Genomic DNA, 25,790 nt, shown 5'->3' on the forward strand with positions numbered 1-25,790 from the left:
CTATGATGTTAATTTGGTACAACTTCAGGTGAAAGTTAAATAGTTTATAGTAGAAATATGTTGAACAATAAAATATTATGTTTTTGGATGACTTTGATTGGATACCTGGAAAATCTTCTGCTTAAAATGGATCTCAATTATTTTGTGGTGACTTTAATTTCCATGTTGATGACATTTTACAATAATGCTGCCCAGAATTTATTGCTCTTTTGAGAGCAAAGGCTTCCTTCAGCATGTCGACTCTCCTATCACATCTCCGGACGGACACTGGACTTGTTATTTACTCTAGGACTGTGTAAGTGACTTCATTGTCTGTAACAGTATGATGGTAGAGACAAGCACACTGGAAACCAGCTATGATCACTATCTATTAAGTTTAGGTTCCAGGCACATTCGATCTTCATAACGCTCGTACATATGAAGGAAAAAGATGTCAGAGAGCTAAGAAAATGACATCGATAAGTTAGGGAAGATCTGTTTTGTTCAGAGCTTAACCTTTCTGTTTATCAATCCTTAGTCGAGGCTGTGAACCTTATCAAATTGCTTGAATCAAGGTGCTAGACAAAATCCCATTATTACGAAACGATTTACTGCTGAAAAGTCTGATTTTTGGGATAATAAATGTCAAAATTGCGGTCAGAGGAGAGGAGAAGGGCAAAACGAAAAGCCAAAATAAGTATCCAGAGAATGATGAGTTAAAAACTACTCATTTTGCAAAATGTGTTGACGCAGAAATCACTATCAATCGAGCTAGGGATTGCTACTATGATAAACGCTCAGTTCTTGCCAAAGGAGACTCGAAAGGGACCTATAAAGTCATAAATAAACTTTAGATCAAGGAATTATGGCTCCATCAAATTGCCAAATGGTGAAGATATCTAAGTGGCTTGCAAACTCAAGACTTTCTTCGATCAAAATAGTAAAGGACATTTACTCTAATATTGAGAAGGAAATTCAAAACACTTCCCTAAAGGTCAAGGTACCAAGGTTATATTCGATAGAGTAATGCAAAGTGTAGACTTAATCGTTTAGGAAAGTTCTCTTATCGATCTTGAACCTTAATTAAGAGTCTTCCCAATAAATCAAGGCGTACTCGATGTCAATACCAATGTAGCTCTTCAAGAATGCTTACCCGAGCTTCTCCCAATCTATCCTTTACATCGTGAATGAATTCATAAGAGTCGGAAAGTTTCATCTCCTAAAAGAAGATTATTAGGCTGGACTAAGAAACTACCTTAGATGTTGATGAGCTGAAAAAATATCGACGATAGCAATCTAACTATCTGTCCAAAATACTAGAAAAAAGTAGTTCCATTGCAATTAAATGTATTTGCTGTGTCAAACACCTGTTTTCCATATCAATAGGCTATAGAAATTCCATCGTGTTGAAACTGCAGTTAACAAATACATAATGATATTCTAATGATGATTGACAGCAAATCGAATTGTTGTGCTTTACTCTTAGATTATCAGCTTGCTTTCGAACCATAAACTAACCTCCTTCTTCGAACTCAAGAATGGGTATGGTATACAGAACTAGCACTCAGCTGGTTACAAATGTTACCTTATAATCGCACATTCAAGGTTAAAGAGTAAAAATAGCCAAGCTTCTGAGGCTATCTGGATACTTGGTGTTCCCAAGGATCCATTTTAGGACATACTGATCATATTGTATACAGAGATCTTGAAGAAAGTGTCACAAATTGGTTTCTCGATCATTTGTATGCAGATGCACCCACAGGTGTACTTTACTTTTGATGTCATGTTCTAATCTGATTTAACAGCTGTGAAAAATTGCTTTCTGGAGATAAAGCAAGGGATGACAGTTAATTTCCTAAAACGGATGATGAAAAACAGAGTTCATTGATATAGGGTCCATATGTCCGCCCATCCAGACAAGGGATTTAGGAGGACCTCTCAATCTGCCCTGTTAGCAAGGCCTAGAACTGTGGATTCCTTTTCGATCACCAAATGAATTCTGATCTCAAAAATAAATGCTGTCTCCAAAGTTATGTTATTTGAATCAAAGGGACTTCTAGCAAGAATCGGTTCGAAGCTTTCCCATGACAAAAGTTCAGTTAGTTCACTCCATTATCCTCTGTTTCATAGACTACTGACAAATCAGTCTATTATGTTTAACTGAAAGAATCTCCATAAGCTACAAAGAGATACAGAACAATGCTGTAGATTTATCTTTGGTCTTTACGGAGAAAAGATACGTGAAACCTATCATGCCTTACTCAAAACGCTCCACTTTATAGCTGTTCGTTCACGACTAAGTTCAAAATATCACTTCTGGTCTTCAAGTGTCTTTATTAAACATAGCCCCTCAGTACTTACAAGGGATCCGTCAATCTAAGGAAGTACGAAGACGAGTTCCGACTAGATGATGACTTTTATTTGTTGAAGTTCCTCCAGCTCCTCATTTCAGACGATCGATGCTGCATTATGTTTGTGGACCAAAAATTTGAATGAACTACCCTACTCAGTGGATCATATTCAATCTGTAGAATGTTTTAAAAAATGCCCTAAGACGTTTTATTTCCATAGCTTTTGATTAATATTTCTAAATATTTGTCCATAATGTCTGAACTGATGTGAAAGGTGCATAATTTTTGGTAACTTCATACAAATATTTGTTCATAAAATCTGAACAATGTTTAAAAAGTCCATATCTTGCTATTTCAACACTAAGTCTCGCTGAAGACTTTATGTAACATCTTGGTAGGTATATTTTAATGTCGAAGCGTGTAATAAATGTTAGAATTTATTTATTTATTTATTTATATAGAGCAGGTAGACGAGGTTGCTTAATTTATTCCATATAATTAACCATTTCCAGGTTCAAACATGACAATTTTTTCGATTTTTTTAATCTAGGCGCTAACCTAAAGCGAAAGGAGTTAAAACGATAAGGTACTTGATGTTACATGATAAAGTTTAAATACTGTTTATATAGAAGATATTTAGAGATATATTTTTGATGCATAATCAAGGACAAACAAGAATAATAAGAGAAATTCAAAATTAAATGTCTCCAATAGTTTGTTAAACATTTATAATAATAGATAATTTTATATCAAACCGATAAGATGATTTTTGAATGCGATTATATTCTAATAAAGTATCAAATTCAAGTACAATCGAGTCTTTATAAGAAGAGTTTCGGAAATTAATTCAAGTTTTCGATTTCCTCGGCAGCTCGACCAATAGTCGCCTTAGTTGAACCTTGTACACTTCAAGGTCACAGAAACAGCAGCAGGTCATAGTAACTACTGCATAGCAACAGCATAGTTACTGCATAGTTACTGCATAGTTTATGGCATAGTTTTGCATTAGCAACTGCATGTTCCCATAGTAACTATGCATTGCACAGCATTGTTCCATAGTTTTGAAACCACAGTTCATAGTTAACTTAGTTAACATAGGTAGTTAACATAGGTCTAGTTACCATTTAAAACAGTGTATATTATCACTTTATCCAACATGAAGTTATACGTCAAATGAATATCTGAAGCAGAGTGCTACAATAAGAAACATCTGCTTTTGTTAATTGATATTTCTAGGATTTGATATCATGCTGACCATAGGATCCACACCACTACTACCACTTGGGTGGGGCTCATGGGGACAATCCGGCGACATTCTAAAACACCTGGTATATAGCTGTCTTGTCATCAGTCTCTGGTTGTCCTGGGCGATATCTGCAGCCTGGCGACATCAGCGGTTGTCATGGAAACACGGGTTCATGTGGTCGGTGAGAGTGGTGGCTGTTTGAGTGGTGGTACATGTTGGATCTTGTTTGGTGGAGAGCTGAGCCATCGTGTTGGTACACGCGGCCTCATTATTCGTGAGTACCACAGCAAAGCCGCACCACCACCCGCTATACTGCACCACAATGCACACTTCTGTCTGACCATGGTATGGGCGGGACATTGGCATTGCCAGAGTTGCAGCTGTTAATAGGATGCAAGTTCTTGTGTCTGTTAAAGTTAGCCTTGTCCGAGCAGTTGTAGCTGCATAGATCACACTGAAACTCCCTATTCCCACAGTGGTACCTCATGTGCTTGTTGAGGTGGGTCTACTGCGAGGCGGAGAAGGGACACATGTGACACTTGAAGGGTCGGATATTGCCGTGGGTCATGATGTGTCTCTTGAAGTTGCCACGGTTCATGGTGACGTAGTCACAGTTCCCACACTGAGAGGGCTCTTTGGAGGCGCTGTGTTGGGCCATGTGACGGAGCAGTCCGCGATGTAGGCGCTGTATCGAACATCTTCCTGCAGAACAAAAAATCCCTGTATGATTCCCGCCGTTTTGTTGCGCTGCTTGAACCTTTTCTTTCCGGACTTTTTGTTGCGCTGCTTTGCGTTCCTGCTGGGCCTCCGTGCTCGTCGGACTCGGAGTGCTTCTTAGCGTGGAGCTGGAAGAAGACCTCTACCTAAACATGTGGACTTGTCACACTTGAACGGACCGTTCTTGTGGACTAGACCCCCGTTTGGAGCGATGGAGTAGTGATCAATGGAGGGGAGGTACACGCTGGGTTGAGACTCGTTGTTACAGAGAGTTGGTTCTGTGCAGTGGGTAATCTGAACGAGGGCTGAAGTCTTCAGCTGTTGCAGTGTTAGTTGAGTTGAGTCCGTCCATACATTGGGTCAATAGGTTCATTACCTGGTGGTTGTGGGATTGTGAGGTTTGGGAAGTTTGCAGTAAAGTACAAGTGGATATAAAAGTTGGAATTTCGAATTTGATTCACAGTTTGAGATATATTCACACGTTTTAATTTTTGTATGCTTCAAAAATGCAATTCAAACATATTTCATGTGGCATCATAATAAGATAGTAAGTTACAAAAAAACAATCACCACCCCTAATAAAGATATTTAACACTTAAAAATATAAAGTAAATTATAAACTTAGACTAGTAAAAATTCATTATCAAAGTTCTTTCACTTGTTGCATGAGTTTTTTATGCTTTTTAGGATCAAATTTTCCGAATAATTTATCTAAAATGTCCCTTCGTTCGATAGTTCCCCGCTTAATATTCAACGTATAGTTAATCCAAAGATCCGCTTTGGCTATGGAGTATACCTCTGAAAATATTGTTACATGAGATTTAACAGAAAAATTGAAATATTGTTAAGTTGTAATACGCATTTTGCAGTAAAACACTAGTAAATGAAGATAAATTTACAGTCGATTGCAAACAGAAATTATAAAGTTATAACAGGTAACAAGTATGATTGTAGGAATGTAAATAAACCACTTTTGCATTCTCTATGTACCCACATTCCCTCGGATCCACAGTAACACTAGACTTATACCCCGGCCACTTGATTATGTGGAACTTTAACACCATGTCCTTTGTTAACTCCATCTTCTGAGGAAACCTTCAGAGAGAGAGAGAGAGAGAGAGAGAGAGAGAGAGAGAGAGAGAGAGAGAGAGAGAGAGAGAGAGAGAGAGAGAGTTAGATAAAGGAGACATCAGACACGGTATAATTTAGATAGCGAGCTAGATAACTCGTACGTAATTAGTTTAATAATTACTAATTAATAATTACTAAATACTAATTATGTGACCCACCTGAGGCCCCACATTGATATCGATGCGTACAAGCATACACACTGCTGTGGTGCAGCAATATTGAAAACATGTACCCAATCCCTTGATCCGGAAAGCACTCTCAGCTAAACTCCACTAAGTATGGCCAACCTGATACGTACATGAAATAAAGCTGTTTGATATTGCTATTATAGTAGTACAAGGATCGAGATATAAATAGATAATAAGTTAATTCTAGTATATTTTATAAAACCCTTTGACAACGATTTCATATCCCACAAGAGATATATTCAAGCCCAATAAGCGTGACCTAGAAAAAACCCATTACTTACCTTAAAAACCTATTACTAAGTTATCTTATAATGCGCGCATAGTAAGTTGGAAACAAATTCAGGTTCCAAATAAATGACTTCTGTTGGTACGTGACCAAACCCTAATGTACTAAAACACTACGGGAAATGCAAATACCCTCAGTTAAACTAAAATTGGTTGTCTACCTAATAAATCGGGTTTGAATCTATTAATAGTTTAAAGAACCTGCGAGTGGAACACAGGTAAAGAAGGCCTGGTAAAGAGGACATTTGTTCTTCTTTTCTTCGTATAGCACAATGACATCCTTCTTTGTCTTCTTCTTCCCTTTCTTCGGTTGTGGCTTTAATTTACCTGCTAGGCATTGGGATGGTTGGACAATGAAGTTGCTGCAAAAATAAAGGCACCAGAGTGTTGAAGTATGGTTTAGAATTGATAGTCATAATTTTTGCCACTAATTTAACTGTGAAACTATCATCTACATCATAATAGTGATGCAGATATTACTAGTTTTGATAATTTGTAGAATTAGCGATGTTGGTAACTCGTAAGTCGTAAACTATATAAATCGTTAATTGAAACGGCGGATAGTGAATCAAACAGCGTAAATTTATGGAGTTAAGTGAAATTACGGCACGTGTATCAGCACGAAGCCACGCAGGCCGATATAATAATAACTTTAAAATACCTTACAGTTACTTTAAAAAGTATAAATACCTATACTAGTGATATACAGTAGTGTAGAACCTGATATATACCTGTACTAGCAGTTGATAAACAATGTGAAGCTATAAGAGCGGGGGTTGCAGCAGCAGTGGTGGCGGGTCATGTGATCTGAAGATGGGAGAGGAGGAGAGAGTTGAAGTATCACGTGATATTATGAAGGAGCAGGTTGTAAGGTTGGTCACGTGGTCTCGTGTCCGGAGTAGAGTACGTAGGTTTATCCCTCTTGAGCCGGGCTGCCAAAAACAGATATGAAGAACTTGAAAGTAGCGATATTGAGGAATTTTCATGTTTGCATGACGTCACAAAGTGGTTATTAAGTTGTAATAATATAAGAGGTCGTAAACTTTCTAGTTTTTGTACGGCTGGGTGGATTTATTCTAAATTAAAGTTAGAAACACATTTAAACGACCTTGTTTAAGATAATGATCAGAAAACTGTCAAATAATGAATGTATAATAAGTTAGATCTGCAATAAAAACCGCACCAAATGTTAAACGCTTTCAGTCAGCTCTCAGCGATAAAAACAGAACTCAGAACTCCAATAAAACTCCGCAAAACCATTCAACCGACACAGCCCATCTTGGTTTTTAACTCGAGTTTTTAAACGTTAGATAACTCTCAATCTTCCTCCTGATCTGTTTTGGGGTGTGCTGATAAGTGTTCCTCTTATCTCTAGCCATGGCTTTGTAATCAACCCCGTGATCACCCACCAACCCATCCCACAACTCACACTCCACCGGAGAGAAGTGTCTGATGACTGGGGCTGTGTTCTTTGATTGCTCACGAACTTCTTCACCACTTCCGTTTCTTGGTAATCGGAGATGTCAGCAATTCCACTTTCCCTCGGGGGTCCACCTTTTTGGTGGTGGGTGGTTTCTATACGGCGGCGTTGGGGTCGCCATAGACCAGGTCTGCAAAGTTTTTCTTGATGTTTTGGATTTGTCAGGCTTCTGGGCAATGTCATTTTTAATGACGACATGGTGCTTTTTGTTGTACTGGCTTTTTGGTCTTTCGTAGTTGGTTTTTCGGACGGTACAACGACGCTTGTTACGCTGTCTTCCTCGTACTGTTACCATGACTACTGTGTGAGGAGGGTTAGGAATGTTTTAAAATCTAATTACATTCTATAATTTGTTAACAGTGGGGTCATAGTGATGTCATAGTCCAACTTGGTTACGAAGCACTGAAATATTTAACTAGGCGGAAGTTGAGTGATCTCAACTTTTCAAGTGTTGTTCAATTTTGTATTATATTAACTGATGATATTATGTATTATATTACATAATAAGCTTGTGACTGAATGTAGAAAACAGTAACAATATAAGACATAGAAAACCGAAATATCCAAGCAATTTTAATCAAGTATTACTTGTTCTAAAAAAAGGGCATGATTTACGCAAATTCCCCCTTATCGTTAATTAAATAAAGAACACACCAATTCAGTAAATTACAAAAATACTATTCTATAAATTTTTGGGTTTTCTCTGATCCCAAGGAATTAATATCAAAAGTCTTTTTCGCAACAAGGTTTCCCACAACAAGTCCTCGGTATGCAAGGCTCTCCCTTGTTCAGCTGGAGTACGTATTCCTTGTGTATACTTTTAATTACACCTGAAGATAAAACATTTTAAGTTCAGACTAGCAAGCTTCAGCAAGACAATCTATGAAAGTTTGAAAAGTGACTTTAAATTAATACAAATAATTAATTATCATTAATTATGGAGTTCTCTAATATCCAGATAATATTTAAGTTGCATAACTAACTGGAAGTTTCGTTGACAGAATCATCAAACACCACCTCGCCTGTCTGAAAACTATTAGTTAATAGGCTGCTGAAGCTCCAATAGTGGTGAAGAACAGTCTCTTGTGAGCAGTGTAGTTCTCCAGATGTCTCACTTGTCGGCCCCAGATGAGTAGCGCGCCCGCGTACCACCCCGCGAAGAAGAATGCTGCAGACGCTAACATGAACTTGGGTATCTTGAAGTCCCAGCCTAGGTCGAGGAAGTTAAATGCGAGAGGTAAACCTGAGGGAGTTGATTGGTGATTAGATGGGGAATGTTACGGATGTTAATGTGATAACAGAATCAGAACACGCAAGTTGTATTAAATGTTATTGCAACAACTATTTCATCTAAAAAGCTATGATATAAAAATAGTCACGACGAGAACAATATGTTCGTGCACAAAGCACAATTACCAACAATTCTACAGTAGCGATTTGTACAAATACGGTATACAATTTGCCGGTTGGGCGGAATTTATGATCCCGTATTATAGTCTCTTATGTGGCAATTGCCATGTGGCTCCTTAAAAAAACTTACCACTCGCCACATAGAGACTCCACATATCCTGAAGATATCCAATAATTTCTTATTCGTTTAAAAAGTAAAATCCGGCTATCAGCTGATTCTTTATTCACAGGTTTCTTCACATTTTTCTTTACAGTTTTTTGTTTTTTTTTTGGTTGATTTGACGGGTTAGCTGAAATATTGAAATTTCTGGAGGTTACTAAGTGCTAACTACACAATTGCACATAATTACTATATGATGTAAATACAATTAATCTACTAAATGTGATATTAACGGTTATCATGTTTAATTTATCAGCTAACTAAAATATCAGTAAAATAAAATATCAGCTACTAAAATTATCAGCTACTATATATCCAGTGTTATGTTAATTGTACACGATGGGGAAAGTGGGGGACTAGCTGATGCCACTATTTAAGGCCACTTTATTATAATATACTGGATAAAAGCCATAGCTAAACACCCAATTTCCTACCAGATTTGCCAGTGCATATACATACACCTAAAGTGGGGAGGAATGAGATATACATTGACAGCGAGTTGTTGTTGAGTCTGATTAGAGTTGGAGGGGTCGGTGGTGTGAACAGCTCTGGAAAATCATTCATCACATCTTTGCTACAACACTTACATGTTATTGTTAATATTACACATAAAATAAATACTTAAATAACAACATTAGTTTCACTTGCTTCATGGATGTACCAAAATAGGATTTAATTATTTCTAATCATTTACTGTATCAAGAAGCCTAAGCCAAAACATTTAACACGAGTAGGTTGGGTCTATTATTACACACTATGGTGGTCATGGGAGGTAAGACTGATGACGTATCAGTGTTGAATGTACCGAATACAATCTTTAACCACAATTTGCTTTGCAAACTAAAGGGCAGCAACCACACAAACTTCAGAGGTCTAAATATCAAACAACTGAGTCAAATGTCTTCATACAATTAGCACACACACAGAGAGAGAGAGGTGGCCGATAGAGAGAGAGTATGGGAGAGGGAGGGGAAGCTGTCAGTTCCACACTCGTTATCATGTACACACGCTTGATGTGGTTACAGATTGTTTCGTGTACATTTCTACCTTGATACGTATCTTTCTTACTCTTGAACCATCCATAGTGTGTTAATTAATAGGACCAACAACCTTCCGTGTGTAAAGTGTTTTGGCTTAGGCTCTTGATTCAGTAAAGTGTTAGAAAATAATTAATCTATGTTGGTACATCCATGAAGCTAAAGTGAAACTTTTAATGTTGTTATTATGTGTTTTTATTTTATTGGTAATATTAACAATAACTTGTAAGTTTGTTTAGCAGAAGATGTGGATTGATGATTTGTCAAGAGGGGTGGTTCACACCCACCGACACCTCCAGGACTTAATCAGATCAACAAACAAACTCGTTGTCAGATGTAAATCGCTTCCCTCCCCATTTTAGTTGGTATGTATTTTCCTGGCAAATCTGTAGGGAATTGGGTGTTTAGCTTTGGCTTTTATACAGTATATTAAAATAAGAGTGGCCTTAAATAGTGGGCACAGCTAGTTCTCACCCACTTTCCATCTGTGTACAATTTAACATAACACTGGTATTTTTGTTAGCTGATATTTTAGTTAGACTGATATTTTAGTTTACTGATTATTTTAGTTAGTGAATAAAATAATCGATGATTATCGTTAATATAACATTTTGTTAGATTATTGTATTTATTCATCATTATTGTATTTATGTGCAATTGTTGTAGTAGTTAGCACGTAGTACCATCTGAACTTTCTATATTTCAGCTAAACCCGTCAAATCAACCACAAAAACTGTAAAGAAAAATGTGAAGAAACCTGTGAATAAAGATACAGCTGATAGACGGATTTTACTTTTTAAACGGATATGAATTAGTGGATGATCTAGGATATGTGGAGTCTCTATGTGGCTAGTGGGTAAGTTTAAGGGAGGCCAATGGCAAATTGGCACATAGAGACTATAATACGGTGGGGATCAGAAATTACGCCCAACCGCAAATTGTATACCGTATTTTGTACAATCGCTTTACTGTTAGAGAATTGTTGGTAATTGTTCTTTGTGCACCAACCGTACATATTGGTTCTCGTCAGTGACTATTTTTATATCATAGCTTTTTAGATGAAATAGTTGTTGCAATAACATTTAATACAACTTTTGCTGTTGTTCTGATACTGTTATCACATTTTAACAGTCCGTACAATCCCCATCTAATCACCAATCAACTCCCTCAGGTTTACCTCTCGCATTTAACTTCCTCGACCTAGGCTGGGACTTCAAGATACCCAAGTTCATGTTAGCGTCTGCAGCATTCTTCTTCGCGGGGTGGTACGCGGGCGGTATCATTTCTTGGGCGCCGACAAGTGAGACATCTGGAGTACTCCACTGCTCACAAGAGACTGTTCTTCACCACTATTGGAGCTTCAGGCAGGCCTATTACTAATAGTTTCAGACAGGGCGAGGTGGTGTTTGATGATTCTGTCAACGAAACTTCCAGTTAGTTATGCAACTTAAATATCATATTAGAGAACTTCATAATTAATGATAATTATTATTTTGTATAATTTTAACGTCACTTTTCAAACTTTCATAGATTGTCTTGCTGATGCTTGTAGTCCTGAACTTAAAATGTTTTTATCTTTCAGGGGTGTATTTAAAAGTAGTAAACAAGGAGTACGTACTCCAGCTGTAACAAGGGAGAGCTGCATAACGAGGACTTGTTGTGGAAACTTGTTGCTAGAAAAAGACTTTGATAATATACCTTGGGATCAGAGAAAACCCAATATTTATAGCATAGTTTTTGTAAATTTATGACTGGTGTGTTCTTTATTTAATTAACGATAGGGGAATTTGCGGTAAATCATGCCCGCTTTTTTTTAGAACAAGTAATCTGATAAATTGTTGATCTTTCGGTTTTCTATGTCTTATATTGTTACAGTTTTCTACATTCAGTCACAAGCTTATTATGTAATATAATACATAATATCTATCAGTTAATTTTAATACAAAATTGAAAACACTTTTGAAAGTGAGATCACTCAACTTCCGCCTAGTTAAATATTTCAGTGCTTCGTAACCAAGTTGGACTATGACATCACTATGACCCCATGTTAACAAATTAATAAATGTAATTAGATTTTAAAAATCATTTCCTAACCCTCCTCACACAGTAGTCATGGTCACAGTACGAGGAAGAAGCGTACAAGCGTCGTTTTGTTACGTCGAAAAAAAACCACTACGGAATGTTCCGAAAAGAAGCAGTACAACAAAAAGCACCATGTCGTCATTAAAAATGACATTGTCCGAGAAGCCTGGGACAAATCCAAAACCATCAGAGAAAACTTTGCAGACCTGGGTCTAGTGGCGGACCCCAACGCCGCGTATAGAACACCCACCACAAAAAGTGGGAACCACGGAGGGAGAAGTGGAATTTGCTGACATCTCCGATTACCAAGAAACGGAAGTGGTGAAGAAGTTCGTGGAGCAATCAAAGAACACAGCCCCAGTCATCAGGCACTTCTCTCCGGTGGAGTGTGAGTTGTGGAGAGGTTGGGTGGGTGATCACGGTGTTGATTACAAAGCATGGCTAGAGATAAGAGGAATTATCAGCACAACCCCAAAAAGTATCAGGAGGAAGATTGAGAGTTATCTACCTTTAAAAACTCGAGTTATAAAACCAAGATGGGTTGTGTCGGTTGATGGGGTGTTTGCGAGGTTTTAATTGGAGTTCTGAGTTTCTGTTTTTATCGCTGAGAGCTGACTGAAAGCGTTTAACATTTGGTGCGGTTTTTTATTGGCCAGATCAAAATCTTCTATACATTCATTATTGAACAGTTTTCTGATCATATCTTAAACATTGCGTTTAAAGGTGTTTCTACTTTAATTTAGAATAAATCCACCCAGCCGTACAAAAACTAGAAGAAAGTTTACGAACTCTTATATTATTACAAATTAATAACCTCTTTGTGAACGTCATGCCATAAATTGAAATTTCCTCAATATCGCTATTTCATGGTTTCTTGATCTGTTTGGAGCCCTGCGGTCCAGAGAGGGATCAACCTAGTACCTCTATCCGGACTCGAACCACGTGGACCAACCTTCAACTGCTCCTTCATAATATCACGTGATACTTCAACTCTCTCCTCCTCTCCCTCTTCACGATACTTGGAACCGCCACCTCTGCTGCTGGCTACCCGCTCTTATAGCTTCACTATTGTTTGTCAACTGCTAGTACAGGTATATATCAGGTTCTACACTACTGTTATGTCATAGTATAGGTATTTATACTTTTTAAAGTAACTGTAAGGTATTTTAAAGTTATTATTATATCGGCCTGCGTGGCTTCGTGCTGATACACTTGCCGTATTTTCACTGTAACTCATAATTTTACGCTTGTTTGATTCAACTATCGTCCCGTTTCCATTGAACGTTTTATATAGTTTACGACTTACGGTACAAACATCCGCAATTCTCAAATTATCAAAATAGTTATTCTTGCGTCATATTATGATGTAGATTATCGTTTCACAGTTAAATTAGTGGCAAAAAAATTAGACTATCAATTCTTAACCATACTTCAACACTCTGGTGCCTTTATTTTTGCAGCAACTTCATTGTCCAACCAACCCAATGCCTAGCAGGTAAATTAAAGCCACAACCGAAGAAAGGGAAGAAGAAGACAAAGAAGGATGTCATTGTGCTATACGAAGAAAAGAAGAACAAATGTCCTCTTTACCAGGCCTTCTTTACCTGTGTTCCACTCGCAGGTTCTTTAAACTATTAATAGATTCAAACCCGATTTATTTGGTTGACAACAGTTTTAGTTTAACTGAGAGGGTATTGCATTTCTCCGATGTGTTGTAGTACATTAGGGTTTGGTCTCGTACTACAGAAACTGAAGTCATTTATTTGGAACCTGAATTTGTTTCCAGCTTACTATGCACGCATTATATATATCTTAGGTAATAGGTTTGTAAGGTAAGTAATGTTGTTTTTCTAGGTCACGCTTATTATGGCTTGAATATATCTCTTTGGGATATGAATTCGTTGTCAAAGGGTTTTATAAAATATACTAGAATTAACTTATCTTCTATATTTATATCTCGATCCTTGTACTACTATAAATAGCAATTTCTAACTCAGCTTTATTTCAGTGTACGTATCAGGGGTTGGTCCATACTTAGTGAGTTTAGCTGAGAGTGCTTTTCCGGATCAAGGGATTGGGTACATGTTCAATATTGCTGCACCCACAGCAGTGGTGTTTGCTTTGTACGCCATCGTTATCATGTGGGGCCTCAGGTGGGTCACATAATTAGTATTTAGTAATTATTAATTAGTAATTAGTAAACTAATTACGTATGAGTTATCTAGCTCGCTTTCTAAATTATACCGCGTCTGATGGTATCATTTATCTAACTCTCTCTTCTCTCTCTCTCTCTCTCTCTCTTCTCTCTCCTCTCTCTCTCTCTCTCTCTTCTCTCTCTCTCTTGCAGGTTTCCTAGAAGAATGGATGTTAAGCAAAGGACATGGTGTTAAAGTTCCACATAATCAAGTGGCCGGGGTATAAGTCTAGTGTTACTGTGGATCCGAGGGGAATGTGGGTACATAGAGAATGCAAAAAAGTTGGGTTGATTTACATTCTCATTCCATTACTGTTACCGTTATAACTTTATAATTTCTGTTTGCAATCGACTGTAAATTTATCTTCATTTACTAGTGTTTTACTGCAAAATGCGTATTACAACTTAACAATATTTCAATTTTTGTTAATAGCACATGAACCTCAATATTTTCAGAGTTTTTTTTTTTTTTCCAGAGGTTACTCAATAGCCAAGCGGATCTTTGGATTAACTATACGTTGAATATTAAGCGGGGAACTATCGAACGAAGGGACATTTTAGATAAATTATTCGGAAAATTTGATCCTAAAAAGCATAAAAAACTCATGCAACAAGTGAAAGAACTTTGATAATGAATTTTTACGAGTCTAAGTTTATAATTTACTTTATATTTTTAAGTTGTTAATATCTTTATTTGGGGTGGTGATTGTTTTTGTAACTTACTAACTTATTATGATGCCAGCATGAGAATTTGTTTGAATTGCATTTTTGATGCATACAAAAATTCAAAACGTTGTGATTATATCTCACTGTGAAATCAAATGCGAAATCCAACTTTTTATATCACTTGTACTTACTGCAAACTTCCCAACTCACAAATCCCACAACACCAGGTACTGAACCTTTTCGACCCATTGCTATGGGACGGATCAACTGTAACTAAAACTGCAACAGCTGAGATGTGACGACATCCAGAGTGTGTGTGTGGATACGCCACTGCAGCAGACAACTCTCTGTACAACGGAGCTCAACCCAGCGTGTACTCCCCTCCATTGATCATACTCATCGCTCAACGGGGGTCTTTACCACAAGAACGGTCCGTTCAAGTGTGACAAGTGTCCAGCAGTGTTTATGTTAGAGGTCTTCTTCCAGCTCCACGCTAAGAAGCACTTCGAGTCCGAGCGAGCACTGGAGGCCCAGGCAGGGAAGCAACGCATGCGCATAAGCAAAAAGTCCGGAAAGAAAAGGTTCAAGCAGCGCAACAAAACGGCGGGGGATTCAGTACAGGGGCTGTTCTGCAGGAGATGTCGGATTACAGCGCCTACATTCGAGGAGCTGCTCCGTCACATGGCCCAACACAGCGCCTCCAAAGAGCCCTCTCAGTGTGGGAACTGTGACTACGTGACCATGAACCGTGGCAACTTCAAGGGAACAGCCATGACCACGGCAATATCCGACCCTTCAAGTGTCACATGTGTCCCTTCTCCGCCTCGCAGAAGACCCACCTCAACAAGCACATGAGGTACCACTGTGGGAATAGGGAGTTTCAGTGTGATCTATGCAGCTACAACTGCTCGGACAAGGCTAACTTTAACAGACACAGAACTTGCATCCTATTAACAGCTGCAACTCTGGCAATGCCAATGTCACGCCCAATACCATGGTCAGACAGAGTGGTGGCATTGGTGGTGGCAGTAGTAGCGGTGGTGGTGGCGGCATTGCTGGTGGTTCTCAACAGAATAATAATTAGTGGCCTGGTACACCAACACGATGGTCTCAGCGCTCTCCACCAAAACAAGATATCCAACATGTTCACCACTAAAACAGCCACCACTCTCACCGACCACATGAACCAGGTGGTTGCCATGACAACCGCTGATGTCGCCATGGCTGCAGATATCGCCATGACAACCAGAGACGTGATGTCAAGACAGCTGGATATAACCAGGTTGTTTAAGAATGTCGGCCAGGATTTGTACCATGAGCCCCAACCAAGTGGTAGTAGTGGTGTGGATCCTATGGTCAGCATGATATCAAATCCTAGAAATATCAATTAACAAAAGCAGATGTTTCTTATTGTAGCACTCTGCTTCAGATATTCATTTGACGTATAACTTCATGTTGGATAAAGTGATAATATACAAGTTTTAATGGTAACTAGACTATGTTAACTAACTATGTTACTAGTTAAACTATGAACTGTGGTTTCAAAACTATGGGAACAATGCTGTTGCTATGCAGTAGTTACTATGGGAACAATGCTGTTGCTATGCAGTAACTATGCAGTAACTATGCAGTAACTATGCAGTAACTATTGCTGTTGCTATGCAGTATGTTGACTATGACCTGCTGCTGTTTCTGTGACCTGTGAAGTGTACAAGGTTCAACTAAGCGACTATTGGTTCGAGGGGCTTTTTGGCCGAGGAATCAAAAACTTGAATTAATTTCCGAATCTCTTCTTATAAAGACTCCGATTGTACTTGAATTTGTATACTTTATTAGAATTATAAATCGCATTCAAAATCATCTATCGGTTTGATATAAATTATCTATTATTATAAATGTTTAACAAACTATTGGAGACATTTAATTTTGAATTTCTCTTATTATTCTTGTTTGTCCTTGATTATTCAATCATTAAATATATCTCTAAATATATTCTATGATAAACAGGTATTTTAAACTTTAATCATGTATACATCAGATACCTTTATCGTTTTACTCTTTCGCTTTTGTTAGGCGCCCTAGATGTAAAAATCGAAAAAATTGTCATGTTTGAACCTGGAAATTGTTAATTATATGGAAATAATTATGAACTGTCTACTGCTCTGCTCTAGATATATAAATAAATTAATGCTATTCGAACATTTATTACAACGCTATCGACATTAAATATACCTAACAAAGATGTCCCACAACCTTTATTAAGTCATTCAAGCGGGACTTAGTGTTGATAAAAATACAAGATTATGGACTTTTAAACAGTTCAGAAAAATTTTATGAAACATATTATTTGTATGAAGTTACAAAATATGCACTTTCACATCAGTTCAGAACATTATGGACAATATTAGATATATTACAAAGTGTTGAAATAAAACGCTTTAGGGCATTTTTAAACAGTCTACGATGATAATGTTTCATGAGTAGGGTAGTTCAGTCCAAATTTTTGGGTCCACAAAACATAAAATGCAGGCTTCTGTTTCGTCTGAAATGAGGAGCGGAGGTTTCAACCTAAATAAAAGTCATTATCTAGTTTGCGGAACTTCGTTTGTTACTTCCCTTAGATGAGTGTCTTGTAAGTATGGAGGGGCTTGTTATTAAGACACTTGAAGACCAGAAGAAGTGATATTTTTGAACTTTAGTTCTGAACGAAACAGGCAGAAAGTGGGCTTTTGGAGGTAAGGCATGATAGGTTGCACGATATTTTTCTCGTAAAGTCCAAAGTTAATTAGCAGCTTCGTTCTGTATCTTTTGTAGCTTATGGAGTCTTTTTGTTATACATATAGACTGGTTCGTAGTCTATGAAACAGAGGATATTGGAGTGATACTAAACTGAACTTTATAGGTCCATGGGGAAAGCTTCGAACCGGATCTGCTAAGTCCTTTGATTCAATAAAATAACTTTGGAGACAGCATTTATTTGAGAGTCCAGATTCATTTGGGTGTATCGAAAAGGAATCCCAGTTCTTGGCCTTGCTAACAGGGCGATTGAGAGTCTTAAATCCATTGTCTGGATTGGATGACATATGGGACCTATATCAATGAACTTGTTTTTTCATTATTAGTTTTAGGAAATTAACTGTCATCCATTGTTTTCCTCAGGGAAGCAATTTTTCACAAGCTGATCAAAATCAGGATTAGAACTGTGAACATCAAAAAGTGAAGTACACATGTGTGTCATTGAGATACACATGTATCGAGAGAGAAACCATATTTTGTGCAATTTCTTCAAGGATTCTGTATACAATATGAACAGTAGTGGTCCTTAAATGGATCCTTGGGTACACCAATATCCAGATCGCTTCAGAAGATGTGGCTTTTTTTTCCTTTAATTGAATGTGCGATTATTAAGGTAAATTGAACAGATTGGAGTGCTCAGTTCTGTTATACCATACGCATTCTTGAGTTTCGTTAGAACGGAGTTTATGGTTTTTATGGTGTCGCAAGCAGCTGATAGATTAAGAGTAGAAGCACAACATTCGATTTTGCTGTCAATCATCATTAGGAATACATTATGTATTTTGGTAACAAACTGCAAGTTTCAACTAACTATGGAATTTCTATAGCCTGATTGATATGGGGGGAAACAGGTTGTTGACATCAGCATATTCATTTAATTGGCAATGAACTACTTTTTCTACGTATTTTGGACAGATAAGTTAGATTGCTAATCGGTCGATAGTTTTTCAGGCTCATCAACATCTAAGGTAAGGTTTCTTGAGTCCAGGGCGAATAGATGATTATTTTAGGGCACGATGGAACTTTCCGACTCTTGTGATTCATTTCACGATGTAATGGATGATTGGGAGAAGATCGGGTACAGCAGTCTTGAAGACGGCTAATTGGTATGAATCGAGTACGCTTGAATTTATTGGGAAATGGACTGCTTAATTAAGGTTACAAGATCTGATAATGGACTTCCTTAAACTGATTAAGTCTTAACTTATGCATTAATCTATCGAAGTAGAGTCTTGGTACTTGACGTTTAGGGAAGTGTTTGAATTTCCTTCTCAATATTAGAGTAATGGTCTTTATTTTTGATCGAAGAATAGAAAGTCTTGAGTTTGGCAGCACTTCGAATATCTTCAACATTGGACTTTTTGGAGCCATATTCCTTATCTAAAAGTTTATTTATGACTTTTATGGTCCTTCGAGGTCTCTTGGCAAGAACTGAGCTGTTTTTATAGTAGCCATTCCTCACGCTCGATTGATAGTGCTTTTCTGCCGTCAACACATTTTTCAAATGATAGTTTTAAATATGTTCATTTCTGGATACTTTTTGGCTTTCGTTTTGCACTTCTCCTCTCTCTGACAGCAATTTTGACATTTATTTATCCCAAATCAGAACTTTTCAGCAGTAAATCGTTTCGTATAAGTGGGGCATGTTTGTCTAGCACCTGTTCAAGGACATTTTGATAAAGGTTCACGCCTCGTCTAAGGATTGATATCAGAAAGGTTAAGCATGAACAAAAAGATCTTCTGAAATATCGATGTCAATTTTGCTTAGCTCTCTCTGACATCATTTTCTTCCATTATTGGACAGAGCTTATGAAGATCGAATGTTGAGGGACATGAAAAATTAATGATAGTGATCAGTAGGCTGGTTCCAGTGCTTGTCTCTACCATCTTATCTGTTTACAGAATTAGTCACTTACACAGCTGAGATAATAACAAGTCAGTGTCCGCCGGAGATCGTGAGTCGGAGAGTCGAAATGCTGAGGAAGCCTTTGCTCTCACAAAGAGCATATAACGTTTGGGCAGGCATTATTGTATTCGTCTTCTACATGGAAATTTAAAGTCACACAAATATGTTGAGATCCAGTTTTAAGCAGAAGATGTCAGGTATCCATCAAAGTCATCCATAAACTTAGATATTTTTGGTTTCATCATATTTCTACTATATACTATTAACTTCACCAAGTTGTACCAAATTAACATACATCGATTGATATAGGTAAAGATAATCGGATGTGCACCGGCTACTCCCCGAACACTCCTCTCAACCTCTGTAGGAGAAACTCGCCAGGGAGGACACTCCCTTCTCACCTTGTAGGAGACAGCCTAGCAGGGGAGACACTCCCTCTAACCCTCTGTAAGGAGACACCTAGCCAGGAGACACTCACCTTACCCTCTGTAGGAGACACCTAGCCAACAGACCAGGTGCTAGAAACACCACTAAACCCAACTTCAAGGGAGCTGTCTTGATGTACAAGATAAAGTGGACAGCCCTGGGGTCTTTGGATTAGTGGGACCTTGGGGACTGGTTTGGGTGTTTCTGGGGCTGTTATTGTTAGACTGATCAATGTAGGTTGTAGTTAGTTTGATTAAAGCTGACGTTTTGACAGTTAATGGTAAGAGCCAAATTAAGTTTTAGCGAATTTTTAATACGATTTACAAAATAGTTTTTAACTCACCTAACATGTAGTTATTATGTCAATAATGTCCGAATTTTACGTCATATACTCATGAAATTAGTTCTTTTCAAAACACAAGAAATATTAATTCAAATTCCGTGATATAAAATATAAACTTTTTTTATTAGTTTTGGTGCCGGAACTAGCTACGTGCTGTGGATTGCACCCAGAGTGCTGACGAGCCCCAACTAGTTTGATTTTTTTTCCCTAATATTTTTTTTTGGGGCCAGTCGTACTTTAGAAAGGCTAATTGGTTGATTAGAGAATCCTCTTCGCACCAATTGCAATAGGAGGTATTCTCTCCACATTTCGTGTGAAAGTCATGAAAAAGCTATCGGATTCAGACATAATGTCAGTTATCCTGTCATCGCTGTACATTAAAATATGAGTAAAAGCACTGACAGTAAGAATCTTAAAAAGATTTTCAGTTCATTACAGTTTTATTTTTATGGTTGGATGTATAGAGGATCAGTTTTTTTAACAACTAGAAACCCGTGGTCCTAGGGAGGAGCTAATAGTATTTTTTGTTAGTTCAGTTTTATCGTGTCAAAAGTATCATCCCCCCGAAGATACAGCCGAATATGTAAAAGTTGCTTCTGTATAAACACGCGTGATATCAACAAAACCGATCAAAATGCGTTTTAACAATCAGGCACGTGCAAGTGCGTGTAACCATCATCAGTTACCATGGTTATTATGCGCAACTTCTTATTTTTAATCTAATTTGCAGTGGGCGGTCGGCAGACAACAACATCAGAAATATTTTCTGAATTATAGTATAGGAGACTAGATACCCTGTGGTCAAGGAGGAAAGCTAATAGTATTTTTTGTTGGTAAGTTTAAATGGCGTAAAAAAATATCCTACATAACCGAAAGTACAGCCAAATAAAATGTTGCTAACGTACTAAAACAGGTAATATCAACAAAACGATTAAAAGACGTGTAAAACAATATTGCACGTGCGTGCGTTGTTGTAAAAATCCTCGTTACTTGGGTTACTAGCAACTTCCTATTTTCATTAATTGTCGGTGGGCGGGTCGTACAGACAGGGTACGGGACAAAAATAATTCTCTGTATTATCATAATTACTAGAATTGCCGTGGTATAGGACGAAGCTAGTAGTATTCTTTGAAAGTTTTAATCGCATCAAAAAATATCCATCTCAACCGAAGATTCTTGCCGATTAATATAAACACCTTTAAAGAAACGTAATTACCACAAAACGATCAAAAGGACGTTAAATAAAAAAAATACAACAATCATGCAACGGCATGTGTGCATTAATCCACCGCGGTGCTATGGAACTTTGGTTGTTACCTATATTCCTATTCCTTTCATCTAATTTGCACGTGGCGTCGTACATAAGACAACAGAAAGAATTCTTTGAATTATAGTAGAGATTCCAAATTTTATGGTATTAAAAATACCATATGTTCAGTACATCTAGAAGAAGATTCTCTTCCCTTATAGGATTGGTTTTGTGTAGTTTGTGTTCAGTGCTCTGATTATTCTCAATCTGCTCGACTTTAGGTCCGTCCTAATAGGTACTTGTTTTGTGATCGATTGTGTTTGTTTTCGATAATATCAACGAATCAATAACTTCTTGATGATAAATTAGCGGAACTTTTTTTAACTTTGAAATATGCATCCGTGTAAATGTTATTTTTTAAATTCATTTCATTTTTTAGTGAGTTCCTCGATGTATGCGTCGTTATAATCTACGCTTGTGATATAACCAAGTTATCCTTGTTTTCTATTTCAGGACGCTGCAAGTCTGGCTATAACGAACGTTGACAAACTAGAATTACAAAGATGGACTTCTTGGAATCAGACAAACATCTTCGGCTCACACCTAAATTGGGGACTGTTATTTTGTCGAATAATGGTTGGTGGTTAATCAATTTATTTCGTCTTAATAATTTTATATTAGACGAAATAAATTGATAGTCCAATAAATTTTAGTCATTAAATTATAGCGTTAGTATTGTTTCTATAGATAGCACTGTAAGTGATCCTAACAATCACCCTCTATCAGAAAGCGCAACTTGTGATAACCACCAGATACCGGTTTTAAACCACTACCTCAATCTGAAGTATGGAGAGGTTCACAATGAAAATGTCTCGAACTTTTTCGCTGTTATAACGAGGATGAGGGTTAACTGGGAGTTTAAACCTGGATTTGCCCCCAATTTGTATATTATTTTATAATGATTTTGCTGGAAACAGTTTGGAGTGGACCTAGCATCTATTCAGTTTTAAAGTTTGAAAGTTATATATATTTTTTATTGTTTTTCATCGAGTGATGAAATTTGTAAACCTGGTTTTTTCTATATGTCGAGTGGTTCCGCTCAAACACGTGCCGAAACTTTTCTTAACCTTTAGAAAACTCAAAAACGTTTAAAAAATGTCACAACTGTAATTCCATAATGATTATCACTGCTATTTTGTGAATAAAGTAATAATGAGCCCTCATAATTATTTCTCTTGTTTTACTCTAACTGACGTAGCTTAAACAGAAATGAACTCTGCCGCCCTGACTCAGAGGTTAATACACCCAACATCACGCAGTTATACCAGTGTTACATTAGTGCGTACTATGGTAACTTTCTGTCGACGTTGCTATGGTAACCTCAAAGTTGGCGTTAGATATATTCAGTACAAAGCTAATCAACCTCAGTTCGTCACACAATCTCAGCTCAAAGCCAGCAGTTAGTTTTACATGAGTTTTTAACTTGTTGTTTAGTTCAATAGTTTTACATGAGTTTTTAACTTGTTGTTTAGTTCAATCTGATTTTTCATCACGTCATACTCTTTAAATTCAAGTGTTGCCACTATTATCCTTATAATCATCTTGTCGCGGTTTTGAGGTAGAATCACGTCGTATATTTTTAAAACGTTCAAGCTTGAAAACTGGAACATGAAATGTCTACATGCCTCAGATCTAGAGTGTCAAGTGCTTTCCTCTAGTTAATCATTAAAACTATCTCCTAATATGAGCACAACGAGCACAATATCTTAATTAAGACCATTCTTCAGAGTTTTAATAACTTAACAGCACGTGCTTTTTCCCTCAGAGTACGGTATAGTAGTGTACGAGAGTAAACTGTTAGCAGACCACAACGCCCCACGTGCAATAAGAGCCTTTATCATGTACATGACAGTGTCACTGCCTATCGTGTGTTTTATTGCGTACTGTGATCTGGTGTTGCGGAATGAGAATAGCTTTGACATCACGGTTAGTTCAACGAGGTACAAGGAGGTTTAGTGAGGTACAAGGAGGTATAGTGAGGTACAAGGAGGTATAGTGAGGTACAAGGAGGTTTAGTGAGGTACAAGGAGGTAGAGCGAGGTTACAAGAGGTTTAAGTATTATTAGTAAGATAGGTTGCAACAGTTGAGAAGGCTGTGCAAGGCTCTGAGGCTGCGCATTGCATTGGTTATTCGCCCATTCGATTACTAGTCTTTAAGAAGATGTTATGTTAAATGACCCGGGGGTGACCGGAAAGAACAGGCTATCCTCCAAACCAGAATACGTTACAGGATGATCTAACAATATAACCTCCAACCCAGGAATGGTATAAAAGATCGGGTATATTGATACTTATTCTTATAGGAGGTCTCATCTACGCTAAATACCAATCCAAAAGGTATGATTCCAGAATTTCTAGTATGTAACTGATAACGTGAGATTTCGTCAAAAATCCAATTTTTTAGTGTTCCTGTAAAATAGAGAGCCGAGAGGTTCATAAACCAAAACATATTCAAATTATTAGTTCCCGCATGGAGTTTATGGGTTGCGACTGAAGTAAAACTTCAAGCTTATCTAGTTTTACAGTGTAAAACTAGTTAAGCTTGAAGTTTTACTGTACAAGTCTTTTCCTACCATGATATTGTAGCACTCGGCCTTTCGGATATTACTTGCCTTCAATTTAAGAAATAATTCTCTGCACTTCCTTATTAACACCAGCTAACGTTTAAGGTCGATAAAAAGATTGTATTTTAATCGGAAGGAGAAGAAGATTTATATTGAATCGTTTACCGGTCTGTGTAAAGAGAAAACGTACGGACCATACGACCCATCAATAGGCAAGCAATGATGATAACCAGCAAATAGTTTCGTTCAAAATGTTGTTTCTTTGTTTAATTTCAACCATCATCAGCTGTTATTTCAAAGTTTTTTTAACCGCTTATCGGATTATTTTGACCAAATGACGCGACATACGTAATATAATCTGCAATGTAAGCATGTACTTACAAAATGTTTTTACAGGAGTTAGGCGAATAACAACTGCCCAGAATAAGCATGGGTTTCATACTCAAGGTAGGGTTTTTGTAGTAAATAAGTACGTATGTCTTCTCTCAAATTCTCGATGTTCTTTTGAAACTCAATTTTAAATCTTTGTTTTGAATTTTTGAAGTTGTGCTTGGAAATATTTGACGTTTATAAATACCGTAACAGGACAGATTGTTCTAAATAGCCAATAGATTTTATTAGTCCTTGGTAGTATCTGAAAAAGAAATGGTAACTCATTTTACGATCCTATATTCAAAGCGATATTTCACTACCATATTTTCAGAACATTTGATATTTCAAGGGCGACCTTTAACTGCAAGGAGTATGAGCCGTAAAGAGATTGTGAATGAAACTGTCAAAGGAATGTCGGACTTGAAATCTCCTCATGCTATTATCACACAAGTGGAAGGTAATTAATTTACTTATTTTACATAATAAAGTAAGAGTCTGTCAGCTTATCGGTCTATTTATTTATCTAATTATTCTCATTGTCTTGCATACGACAATTTCTTTTGTTCTCACTTTCTTCTAACAGGCGAATTTGCTAGCAACATGCGATTGTATCACAACTCAAATTGACTGGCTTGCTTTATCTCTTTATGCACTGATCCTTCACATGCACATCTTTCAACCAGTATACCGAATAACTGAATAATTTTAAAACAAACCTATTATATGAGTAAAGAATTGTATTATTACAAGTTTACAAGTAGGAGGGAGTTTTGACAGAACCATTTACAGGGCACGATATGGGTAATAGAGAGTTCAGAATAGAAGTAGATGGTACTAATATGAAGGAAAAGAAACTGTACTCCCAACTCTTCAGAATACACCAGCATACTGAGCCTGAGGAGGAGAAGAAAAAAGCGAGACATTTTGATTGACTCCTTACCCTAGCTACATGAAGGCATTTTAAAACATTTGTCTCTGCAGTATTAGCTTGATCAGTTCCTTTTTATTGTTGAACTGAGCCTTTTTATATATTGATAACAGGAATTGTGATTTTGATTTAAGTTATTGAATTTTTTACTACAGCTTTAACGTAATTTATCAAGTCCTTTGGTTTGTGATTGTTCAACTTATAACTGCAGTCAACCCGA

The 25,790-nt window shown here is 37.2% G+C and overlaps 2 protein-coding genes and 2 long non-coding RNA genes across 5 annotated transcripts in view; 3 read left to right on the forward strand and 1 right to left on the reverse strand.

Moving 5' to 3' along the window:
* The window catches only part of LOC134819176 (uncharacterized), a 38,446-nt gene that overhangs the window by 5,997 nt on the left and 6,659 nt on the right, over positions 1-25,790 (reverse strand). The window lies entirely within an intron of this gene.
* Positions 10,810-11,697, forward strand: LOC134820079 (uncharacterized). Its single transcript, XR_010160847.1, has 3 exons — positions 10,810-10,840; positions 11,156-11,417; positions 11,567-11,697. It is a non-coding gene; the product is annotated as an uncharacterized LOC134820079 (long non-coding RNA).
* On the forward strand, positions 13,565-15,004 carry LOC134820272 (uncharacterized). The gene is made up of 4 exons (XR_010160860.1): positions 13,565-13,687; positions 14,075-14,242; positions 14,439-14,542; positions 14,737-15,004. It is a non-coding gene; the product is annotated as an uncharacterized LOC134820272 (long non-coding RNA).
* Positions 23,033-25,701, forward strand: LOC134820015 (uncharacterized). Its single transcript, XM_063830190.1, has 7 exons — positions 23,033-23,105; positions 23,472-23,632; positions 23,967-24,043; positions 24,376-24,482; positions 24,667-24,717; positions 24,974-25,099; positions 25,432-25,701. Exons 2-7 carry the CDS (start codon positions 23,546-23,548, stop codon positions 25,572-25,574), a joined length of 591 nt encoding a protein of 196 aa, XP_063686260.1. The 5' UTR covers positions 23,033-23,105; positions 23,472-23,545; the 3' UTR covers positions 25,575-25,701.

This window comes from Bolinopsis microptera, chromosome 8 (assembly GCF_026151205.1).
Source record: "Bolinopsis microptera isolate Bmic1 chromosome 8, MBARI_Bmic_1.0, whole genome shotgun sequence".
NCBI classification, from domain to species: Eukaryota; Metazoa; Ctenophora; class Tentaculata; order Lobata; family Bolinopsidae; genus Bolinopsis; species Bolinopsis microptera.

What these genes read in the sequence shown, in the direction of transcription:
- LOC134820015 (XM_063830190.1), top strand. Translation starts at nt 23,546, where the DNA reads ATGTACATGACAGTGTCACTGCCTATCGTGTGTTTTATTGCGTACTGT. An exon ending in AGAATAGCTTTGACATCACG is followed by an intron (nt 23,633 to 23,966) that starts GTTAGTTCAACG and finishes CCTCCAACCCAG; the next exon opens with GAATGGTATAAAAGATCGGG. An exon ending in GCATGGGTTTCATACTCAAG is followed by an intron (nt 24,718 to 24,973) that starts GTAGGGTTTTTG and finishes CCATATTTTCAG; the next exon opens with AACATTTGATATTTCAAGGG.